This window comes from Pinus tabuliformis, chromosome 9, assembly GCF_031772625.1.
Source record: "Pinus tabuliformis cultivar Carrire ecotype Pingquan chromosome 9, CPIR1, whole genome shotgun sequence".
Lineage (NCBI taxonomy): Eukaryota > Viridiplantae > Streptophyta > Pinopsida > Pinales > Pinaceae > Pinus > Pinus tabuliformis.
In genome coordinates this window covers 1,512,330,917-1,512,342,696 of record NC_142307.1, presented here as the reverse complement: position 1 = coordinate 1,512,342,696, position 11,780 = coordinate 1,512,330,917, and the positions used below count along the sequence as shown (strand labels likewise).

Here is an 11,780-nt window from a genome sequence, read left to right as displayed (position 1 = left end):
ATGTGAACATTTATCAACCAAGATTAAAATTAAAATTAAGATTAATTGGGTGATAAATGTTCACATAAAAGATTGAAAGCGTCAGTTTACGGCTCTTACACATATCCATATGCCCAGAAATAATATATGTATTTTGAATATATATAATTAATTAATTAATTAATTAATACAAAGTTTCTATATTTTTTTTTCACATTAACGGGGTGATAAATTTTCACATAAGAAAACGTGAGTTTGCGGTTTTACACCAAATATCCATATGCAAGGAGGTTTGACATTATTTTGACAGGTGGACCGCGGCGTAGTCTAACCAAGTTAGAATTTCGTTGATAAAATGATAGAAATTTCTGAAAATTTTGAATATATTTTTGAAAATTTTGTTTATAGTTGTTAATTTTTATAATTTTTAGTGTCTAAGATTTTTGCTAGTTTTTTTAAGTATTAAGCTATTTTCACTATGAGAAAAAAGGATTTAGACATTACTACGGTTAGATTAGTTAAAAAAAAAATCTCCATCCAGAAGAAATTATAACCTCCCTAGACAACTCCGCTGAGGCTTGGCCATGCCCCCATTAACCTGCTATTCCTATTATATATTTAATTAAATAAACAAGCTTATACAATAGCCACACATCTACTATCCATCAACAAACCACACATTTACTGCCCATTGGCAAGTCCGCGAATTTTCACATCCATAACTTCAAAGCTGGCACGTCGGACATTAACATCCGTACAATCATAAACACATTGCCACCAATATATTCATTGCAACATTAATTCACGCTTTAAATATCCTCACATTTTGCTACATTGAAAATTGATACCATTTTGATAAATACTGGTTAGGTCGAAGCACGGTGTTCATGCTTTGGACCTACAAACTTCAACTTTATTGTAACCAGTGGAATAGAAGACTAGTAGTTTTACTTATGTGTACCACGGCCGCACTCTATCAATAAAGGACATCAGATACTTTGACCTGCTTACATAATGATAGTCTCAAATTTGTGGAAAAGAAGGATCTCAAATGTTTTCACTTGCTTACATATAAATCGTGTCTCAAATATATCGATTGCAAATGGTTCCTTTTTATGTCCACACTGGGTCCCACAACTCGAGAGGATCTAAATCCTCCATAGCTGACGAGCTCGTCTGCGTCATGTCTTCACTTTCTTGCGGTGATACGTAGAAAAAATTGGGATCCGAGACTTCATGATATCCTGTAACGAGGGGTAACAGATTGGCATGTTGCAGACTAATTTTGGTGAGCTCTACTTGAGCCAAAGCCAATTGGGATTGCAGCTCTGCTACTTTTTCCTGGAGTTCATTGATTATCCCGACACAGCCATGGACAGGGTCTCGAATTCTTTCGCTTGCCTCGTACACCATACTGTTTACTGCATCGCCTCTCTTCTCGGGCGGAAGATCCTGTAAAAACAAATTAACCGATCATACAATCAGCCAACCCATCACAAATACTTTCCACAGATCAGTACAAAACATATTACAAACTCGATCTTAAAGCGTTTATTATTTCAATTAAACCTATTTGGGAATATTATGGAACTTTTCAATCATGTGACGCATCATTCCACCATGCGTGCGCTTTTAAACTAGAGCGTAACTTTGATTATCTCTGAAATTTCGGTCTTTGTAGGGTTTGTGGCTGGAGAACTTGATATTAGGGTTTTTAAACAAGTATTGTCTTCATTAAAATTATGTTTGGTATGAACTGATCGTGGTATAAACAGAGTTGAAACTGTGAAATATTTTATACAATTCAATCTTGAAAATGAAGAAGACAATTGGAATTGATGTGTGATTAGCAAAAACTTTGGAATGATACGCTGATAGAATGCATCCTAGTAATGGTACAACTACAAACCTCTAGTAATTTGACAACATGGCCATTTCCGAAGACCCTGTGTACCAAGAGGAATTTCTGGGGATTGTTTTGGGGAAAATATGGCGCAAGCACGCATTTCTCTGAACATTTCTTTCTTTGGATCTTGCAACCAGCGCAGGAAGATTTTTGTGACTTGAAATCAGTGGCTTCACCCATCTGCAAAACAATTCGATACAAAAGCAAATCAGTTGAGTTAGCCTCTTTGGAGACAGAAGCATATAAGCTGTCTTGACATTGCTTTATATTACGAATGCTCCTACAAAGCATTGCTTACCTTTGCGTTGCTGTGTTTAGTTACAGTTTTCTTCATAATCCGAAACCTCGATGGATCCTTATGAAGAAAACATAAGATTTTTTGGCACAAGGAGCTAATTATGGGCAACCAAAAGGCGTCTTGACGAGGAAGGTACCTCTCCTGACTTGCTATGAGTCATGGATGAGTTTACGCAACGAATGACGTCATTTCGCTGATGCAAGAAATGAATGTTGTAATCTTCTCATTGGTGAACGATCTGCAAGTTCTTGCCAAAAGTTCAAACTCTCCCTAATCCGTACTGTACATACACGCGACGCGTTTATGGTCAAGTTTGAATGAGAAGGAAAAGCACGTGTTGGGAGTGATATTAAATTCATAGCGTGTGATTGGTGGACTGTCAATGACTAGATGGACCCCAAGGTTGGATTTTCGTTTGATGTCGTCGTCGTCTCTGTCAAAAGAGTTAAATGCCCTGCGAAATGATGCTCTGACTCTTGACAGTCGCTCGACCGGGGTTAAATTTTACAGATATTTTTTTTGTATTTTTTCTGTTCAAACACTAATTATAATGATGTATATTGAATTTTTAAAATCATCAATTTAATAAGGCTTATATAGAAGTCAGTATGTAGCTTAGCTTAGTTTAAATATAATGTAATTAACCGAATAAATAATAAAAATAAAAATTCAATTATAAAAGTTAAACAACTAATAAAATAATGTAAGGTTAAATGCACCAAAAATTAAGAAATCTCATTACCTAATATTATTTATATTAACACATATATATTTTATAGTATTTTAATTTTTTTAATTAATCTATATTTATTTTTATAATTAAATTTATTAAAATATATTTTTAATTTATTAATAAGTAATTTTGAAGGAGGAAAAATTATAATTTATAGAAATAAAAAATAATAGAAAAAAATAAAAAATTAAAAATTAAATAAAACGGAAATAAAATTAAAAACAAAAAATTAGTAACTAATAGAAAAAATGAATGTGTAGTACTTTGCTTATGGTTATTAGGCCTATGGTAGGTATAATAAGTGAGTTAAAATTGTATATATATATATATATATAGAAGCAATTCCAAATAAAATTGTAGAAAATACAAAAAGTTGGCAATTTTACTAGCTAAGACTCTAAGATGAGCATCACATGGACATCCACAATACTAAATGCCCCCATAGTTTTGAGATTCGCATATAACCATAAACTCACTCATAGTGGGTCTTTGGACTCCCTCACCATCTCCACATATAGTTGCCTAAATATTGAACCTAAATCTTGAAGGTTCAAGGTACTCTCAAGGCATGGCCACACCCATGGGCCATTAGTATGCTATATAAAGCACTAAACTATGAGGATATAATAATAGAATTGAACCGTTTTTTAGTTTTCATATATATATATATATATATACATAGATATATATATTAAATTTGCATTGGTGAAATGTTTTTCTCAATTTGATTTTGAGAGCTTTTATGTAATTTATTTACTGTTAGTATATTCGAAATTTGCATTGGTGAAATGTTCTTTTCAATTTGATTTTGAGATTTTTTATGAAATTTATTTAGTGTTAGTATACTAGCGATAGATTTAAGTTTTTATAGAATGAATTTATTTATTGGTTTGTGCTGTAGCAACTACAACCAACCTCTAAAATGTTGCCTTCTCTTTGTTTTAGAGCCTCCCTCCTCAAAATATTAGCATCCATCTTGCACTTCTCAGGTACTTGTGTTTCATTTGATTTTATCTTTCACTTAACAGCTTCTCTTCACTTACTTGTTCTGTTGACTAACCACAAGTTGACCCAACAACTTGGTTCACATTCGGTCTCTGTGTTGTCTGGGAAACTGTGCAATCCTAGAGGGCAGTGTGCCTTGCCCTTAGGAATTGCACAAAACAGCCCAGCAACTGCTTTGCACTCAGAAATTGTGTAGAGTGGGTAGCCAGCCTTGCTCTAGAAAACTGCATAGAGCAGGCCAGCAACCTTGCTCCTAGATATTGTGCAAAGCAGGAAGCCCAACCTTCCTTTGGAAAACTACGCAAGCCAACCCAACAGTGAGCTAAGGCTCAAAACTGCACTGACCCAGTAGGAAACCAACCTTGCTCTGGGAAATTGTGTAAAACTTGAGAGACAATCAGAGCCATTTAGCCCAAAAACAATGTAGAAGCTTCCCTTTAGTGGCTAATTGTTGCATGTGCCAGTAGGTTGCCCGGCCCCCCCACAATTCTTCCTTGCATGCATGGCATCTTTTCCTGAAAAAATAAAAAAGAAAAAAAATGAAAAAGCATCCCTAGTTTTTAGGGATCTATTTTTAGCACCCAGAGTTACATGCAAAACTAATTTAGAATCTTCTCACCGAGTGTCACCTTTTCCAAGATTTGTGGCATGCACATCATAAACCCTAAATCTAACTAATCTATATAATGGACACCCCAGAGCTCATTCTTCACATTCGATCTTGGAGCTCTGGCATTCCTAAGGCATCTAGGAACCTTTAGCACAATCAGCATAGCATTTTCGGGTAAGTTTTTATTTTCATGTCTTTTGCCTCTTTTTATATCATTTTTTATTTCTTGGCTTGTGTGGGTGATGTTTTCCTTGTTTTATTGAACTACCACTGGCGTTTCTATGTATTTTAACTTGTAGAAGTGTTATTTCAAGTTTTGCATTGCATTTCCTTAATGTTGCATGCATGAACTTGTTTGTGCACTTACAGTCCCTTTTGCGAAGACTCTCTTCATGAGCTTCGTTGTTTTTTCATTTGACTCATTTCTGCACTTGCTTGGATTGCATGCATGTCTATTCACTGACACCTGCACCATCTTTGCACACGCATTCAGTCCTTCTCATTTTCAGGTTGCCCTTGGGTAGGTCTGGGCTGCCTTGGCCCAGATCTTACTTCTCCCAACATGCACTGTGCATTCCCGAAAGTCAAGGCTCTGCCTTGCCTCCAAGAATTACACAAAGGTTTCCTCACATTGGTTCCCAGTTATGCTCTGCGCAATTCTGGGAGGCAGTGCCCAAACCTGCTCACTGGGACTGTGCAATGTGCAGTTCTAGCTAGCAAACCAGCTAGAATGAATTTTGCATTGCATAGTTCCATTCCATAATCAGCCTCTCTGGACTACACTCTGTGCAGTTCTAGTTAGTAGCAGGCCTCACTAGAAGTTGGGACTGTGCAATGTGGAGTTCCAACTGGCAGTATACCAGCCTCTCAAAGTCAATGTTGTGCAATCTTTCCCTGTAGTCACTCAGTTTCTTGCATGATTGATTCCCGAGTTTCTTTATGTTTTCAGCTAATATTGGCCTGTTGTGAGTGTCTTCTATGTATCTAGGTAGAATAGGTGTTGAGCAGCTTTTCAGTAGTACAGCTAACATGGCCTCCAAGAGATTTCGATCAAAGGATAAAGTTGAAAGCAATACTGGAGATGTCATTGAATAGGCATCTATGAGATTTCCCGTTTATGCAGACACACATTTGTTCATTGAGAAAGACATCAAGATCACATAGCAAGACATTGACACTATATTTGCAGGCAATTTTGAGGAGAATCTTGAGGACTGTCATCTCTATGTCAACATTCATAATTCAGGATTGTATAAGGTTGCATGCACGCATCCCACCTTCCTGTGCATAGACATGATCCACTAGATTGTCTCACACATTGATCCTGAGACGATGATAGTGAGCATTGTGAGTGGAGTAGAGCTTTCTACCTTCAGGGCTAAATATTATCAGCATATGTATCATTTGTCGTAGGCAGTTAAGAGGATGGATGCACTTTTCTACACTCCCAACAATAGTAGGAACACAAGAGACATCTTGAAGCATTCAGTAAGGGATCCATCAAAGTTCAGGACAACACCCAACCAAATATACAAGACAAAGACACTTAGGAAGGCTTACCAACTCTTGGTCATCTTTGCATGTCGTTTGTATGGCCAAGAGAGTACGAAGACCTTCCCATAGAGTTGGGTTGTTATGTTGGATCGACTAGCAAGTGAAGGAAATCCTTTCACCTGATTCGACATGTTGGCTCTTCAACTAAAAGTGCATGTATCAAATGTCTGGAGTCCATCCAAGGATCAAAATATAAGATTCTTCATGTCCACCTACCTGCTCGATGGAATCTGTGCCCATCAATAGTTTCCTAGCATGGGTTGGGCATGGACACCTTCAGATAATGCTCTAAGCATATATTACAAATTGCTCTAAAAGTACAGCTACCAAGAAGTCATGGTTAGACTATCTGACCACTTTGTTGCCCCTTCGTACACGATCTTTTAACAATATCCTCCTTGCATGTCTCAGGCGGCAATGGAGGTGTTGATGAACATTGCAGATTGGAACGCCTCACCTGATAACACCTTCATCAGGATGTAAAATGTGGAGAAGGCTCCACATTTGTTGTCGAAGTTTTCCACGGACAAGCTGATCATGTTGGAGGTTCATACTACATCTTGACAGGGTTATGAGTTCAACTGCATAGGAAGAATAAGGCACCATGGCCTATGCTTCCTTTGTGGATTGGGTTGTATGCAATCGAAAGTTTGAAAGAAGTGGATGCCGAGGTCGAGGACTTCAAAGAGTTCAAGTTTGACACCAAGAGTTTCAATCTATAGGATCTGCATGGCTTATGCAGGGACCAATGTATGAGAGTGTACTATCCTTCGATCCACGGGGCATGTCATTGGCCAAAGGAAGACACTTGGAAATATTGCTATAACTCCTCTAGGCTCAATGAACTGATCAGAATTCATGTTGTTCGCATTCACGTTTTGAGGGCATTCACTACAATGGTGTGTCACATTTCCTGCAACATCTATTCACTCTTTTGATCAATTGATAAAAGAGTTGGCATGTGCTTTCTATTGATACAATCGTAGAGCACTGAATAAAAAAAATTGAAATTACAGAAAGCGCCTGATGAATCCATTGAGTAATTTCACAAATGCTTTCGTAATCTTGCATTTCAAATTCCAGAAGATGAAATTGATTGGAAATTTCTCGATGAAATATTTTAATATTTTCTTTACATATCTGAAAATCCACATATATTAGAATCATTTGAACCCCTCCTAGCATACCTTGGTGTTAGAGATTCCAAGTCTCAAACAAACAAGATTGTTGTCACAAGTGACCCTTCATCTACTTCTCATCAAATAACTCTAGCTCCGCAATGCGAGGTGGGAGAAGGTGTGTGCACATCTATTGAACTGTCACATCCTCCCACCCTACATACCTTAGATATTTGCATAGATTTTTCTTGTAAGCCTGTTGGTTGTTACGATGTCCCATTTCCTCAACCTTCGTTCTCTGGTTCCTTTTATCCTCCAGATTTTACTGTTTTGTGTTCTCTTGTTCCTGATCTGAATGGGAAAATTACTTTTGTTGTGCTAAATTCCTCTTCAGAATATGTAAAAGTGCTTAAGGATTCATGAGGATAATTGGAAGTTTTGACATGAGTTTTTGAATGTTTTATGTAAATTTCATGTACAAATTAACATAAACAAATTACTGAACAATAGCATATAACATATGTGAACATCACAATAGTACATGATGAAAGAGTTCACCCCACCTAGGCTACGTCTCCTTGGTACAACTTCCAATGCCTTGGACCTCTCTATTATGCTCAAAAGTGTGAATATATCGGCTTACAATGCTCATATAGCTCTGAAACATGTTCCAATGGCTCTAGAATGCCCAAAAATGTCTGTCTAGCCTCTTTCTGCTCCTGATTTGGTCAAAAATTGAAGAATTTATGGCTTCCCCAAGCCTTTTTGCTAATCGCACCTCAATTTCCCCAAACTCCATCACAATCCTAAAATGTTGCCTCCAATTCCGCTAGCCAAGCACTAATTTCACCTAATTCTGGGCGAAATTGTTGGATAGATTAAATGCCCTATAAGGCCTTAAATCCGAAAATTTTGGACATGTGGGGGGCCATGTGCTTGGGGCTAAGGCCAATGGCCAACCCCTGTCGGCCAATCCCCCACTCTGCTCTGCCATGGTCCCGTGCGGTGGCATGTGCCCAAGGGCTGGCCCTTTCCCCGGATGACAAAACACATTGAGTTTAAATATATGCGAACAACCATATATAATAAGCACTACTTGTATGGAATATTGGAAATGGCTTGGATTTTGGACTTGGAGGCCGCGCGTTCGACCCCCACCCACTGCTACTTGGACCTTAACCCAATTTTTGGTGGCCCTTGGACTGCCATGTGGCGGCCCCTAGCTTGGCCACATGGCGGTGTGTGGTTGGCCACCAACCAACCAATCAAACTCGTCCAAATTAGATCCAACAAGATTGTACGACTTGGAACCACACCATTCACCGAAGATCAAATAGTCACTTGCACAATCACCCTACCACATAGGAATGCCTAGTCAACACCACATCAACAGTATGGACTACTGACTTAGTTCTTTGCATTTTTTTTTAAATTTGCTTGTTTAGGAAAATAAACACAACATGTTTCTAGGAGCATACGAAGTCAATTTCGTGTGAAAGGAGTTGTGCCAAATTTAGGATGATGACCACTACATGGTCATTTAGGTTCCACACCGATCCGACAACTTTGAATTTTGAGCTATTTTTTGAGCACCTGATCAGTTTCAGACTCCACATTTTTTGTTCACGAGGATCAAGTTGTCGATGAAGTTGGTGTTTAGAAGACAACCTAAACTGTCATTTATGGTGAGTATCTGTGGGAATCTGAAGAACATGCGGTGAAGGATGACCTCCTTCTATCTACACCTCATCTGCTATCTCCTGACATCTTTTGTGATTTTTCCATTTCTGATTTGTCTTGTGAAAATCCATCCTCGTATGTCTCTACTTATGATATTTCATAAGGCACACCGGATGTCAGTCTGTCATTGCGTTGTGGAGAGGACACATCTTTCTTTGCAAATCATCCCAATCTATCATCTTTCCTTTCCAAAAAGTTAGAGGGTGAACATTCTTATTTTTCATCAACCCCTTTATATGATTCGTTAGATCATGAGGATGCTTATGAACATATCGAATTTTCTGATCGTGGCTATCATGATCTCTTTACTCCTTCATTCGATCACGATGTTGATTATTTCATTGTTCATATTTCTAAGCCAATAGTCTTTGATGATCTACTTGGTGATGAAGTCAAAATCCCTCAAGTTGTTGAGGCACTTTAGCCCAAGCTGATGGTTATGTTAGGTCCTCGCTGTCTTGAGGTCAATTACACTTCCGATCAAAAATCTATTGAAACACCCCAGCATCCTCGTGACTCTCCTACTTGCATTGAATATCAATCTCATCCACATATTTCACATCCTCCACCACAATCACATGATCCCATCACTCATACATTGGAGGAATCATACACAACAAGCACTCTTGCGAAATGTAAGTTGCCTTCCTTTTTCATGTTTTCTCATTTGTCATGGTCAAAAGAGTGTGCATGTTAGTCATTTTCACAAAGTGTGTAACATCACCATGATATGTCCATAGAATGCTTATCTTGTGCATTTACTTGTTTCTTTTCTGTGGATGCTTTTAAGCTTAGAGTGTGTTGGTCTTCATTGTTTTATCTTTCTTGTTTACTGGTTTACATGCTTATCTTTCTTGTTAACAGGATTTCACCAACATGGGTCAACCAATGTGATGATGGCTGCATTGGGAATATCACTTTACGTGAGTGGGCCCATGTGTTGTTTAGTTTAGGAGTAGGAGTAGTATTTTCTTTTCTTTTTTTGCTTTGTTTGCATGTTTTCTTTGCTTTCTTATTTGCATTATTTTGTTGATTGCTTACTTGGTTTGCTTTCTTTTACTTCTTCTCTTTTCTTATTTTTTTGTTTGCTTCTTATACACCCATAGGTTTAGTTTCATATGAAACCATGTGGCTCTTGAGACAAGCAAGGTAAAGTACAAGAGGACTTTTATAACTATTCACAATTAGTTATCTGTTGTTCTCTCTCTTTATGAAGAGCTTACTGTCTTCAGCCGATGATACCCTAATGGAAAATATGTTATGTTTTGAGTGTGTCTTGGTGAAAACACAATGCTTGCACTTTTAACTAGTACCACCTACTCTAATTGGTTTTTTGGGTTAACCCTTGTCATCCCATTTAAGTAGAGTAAGATGAGGGGGAAAACCTTAAAAAGTATGTTAGAGGTATATATAACATACCTCTTTGAAGGAACACACTCTTCTTCTCTCAATAAGTTGGGATCCCTCTTCCGTCTCATGAAAATAAATATGTGCCTATGCAGAGTTCTTTGAAAAAGAAAAAATGAAAAAGAAAAAAATAAGGCGAAATAAGAGAAAGGATTCCTGTGCAAAGAGGTGATGCAAGTAACTCCATCGGGGTACTAAACAGGCTCGCTGGTAGCGGGGTGATGCTTATGTCCCTGCATGACTCCATCAAGGTACTGTCCAAGCCTGCTTGCAGCAAAGCAACACGAGAGATGAAAGTAAGACTCTAACATTTATATTACTTGTGCACCAGTATAGCCCTCATCCCCAATCAAAACAACTCAGTTGACTTGGCTTGGCATGTGCACTAACCGATCATGAGAACGATAGGGACTATATCTTTAATTGAAGCTAGTATGGAAGCCATGATTATCAAAGAATCGAACAATAATTCTGAAGGAGTTAGATTCTCTTTACACGAAACAAGGTCCATACAGAGAGTTGGAGTTCTACCAGTGCGTCACCAATGTTGTAGTGGCTACAACCACCATCCAAACATTTTATTTCATCTTCTTTTGGAGCCTCTTTCCTCTAAATATTAGCAACCATCTTGCACTCCTTAGCTACTTGGGTTTCATTTGATTTTATATTTCGCTTAACAGCTTGTGCTCACTTACTTGTTATGTCGACTAACCACAAGCTAACCCAACAACTTGGTTCATATCTGGTCTTTGTGTTATCTAAGACACTACACAATCCTAGAGGCCAGTCTTCCTTACCCTCAAGAATTTTGCACAACAACCCAGCAATGGCCTTACGCTTAGAAATTGCACAGACCAGACAACCAACATTACTCTAGAAAACTGTGCAGAGTAGGCCAGAATCCTTGCTCCCAGAAGCTGTGTAGAGCAGGCAACCCAACCTTGCTCTAGAAAAATGCAGAGATGTTTTGTGAAGTTTTAGTGTCTACGGATAAATTCTTAAACCCCTAAACTAGTAGCTAAGTCTAGAAAAATAATGCAAAGAATTCTCTACTTTTCCTATAACCAATAGATTAAATAAGACAATAAAGAAGCCTACCCGAAGCTTTCACTTACTCCTTATCTCCCTTGACCAATTTTTTCACTCCTTTCCATACTTAATCCGCTTGAAAAGTACCTGGACACAGACAAAAGACAAAAAATGATCAAAGCATATGATAATGATTTATTGATTAAACATAAAATGGAATCAAGTGCATAATACACATATGAAAGCATCAATGAACAATACAAACACATGGAAAAAGCTTTGAACACTTTCTTAGTAAAAGGAAGAGTTACAAGCCAATTTGCTTAATTCAGTAACACTCCTCCGGTTCAATCCCATCCTCTCCTCATAAAAATCAAGACATTTTGACATCATTACAATAC

The 11,780-nt window shown here is 37.8% G+C and overlaps 1 protein-coding gene across 1 annotated transcript; it reads right to left on the bottom strand.

The window, feature by feature from the left end:
* Positions 1-760: 760 nt before the first annotated feature.
* LOC149154341 (LOB domain-containing protein 23-like) lies at positions 761-2,314 on the bottom strand. The gene is made up of 3 exons (XM_089440957.1): positions 2,184-2,314; positions 1,889-2,065; positions 761-1,431 (listed from the first exon to the last, which is right to left on the bottom strand). The coding sequence occupies exons 1-3, from the start codon at positions 2,217-2,219 to the stop codon at positions 1,093-1,095; spliced, it is 552 nt and encodes a 183-aa protein (XP_089297083.1). The 5' UTR covers positions 2,220-2,314; the 3' UTR covers positions 761-1,092.
* Between the last annotated feature and the right edge of the window lie 9,466 nt (positions 2,315-11,780).

What these genes read in the sequence shown, in the direction of transcription:
- LOC149154341 (XM_089440957.1), bottom strand. Translation starts at nt 2,219, where the DNA reads ATGAAGAAAACTGTAACTAAACACAGCAACGCAAAG. An exon ending in CTAAACACAGCAACGCAAAG is followed by an intron (nt 2,066 to 2,183) that starts GTAAGCAATGCT and finishes ATTGTTTTGCAG; the next exon opens with ATGGGTGAAGCCACTGATTT. An exon ending in ATGTTGTCAAATTACTAGAG is followed by an intron (nt 1,432 to 1,888) that starts GTTTGTAGTTGT and finishes TTGTTTTTACAG; the next exon opens with GATCTTCCGCCCGAGAAGAG.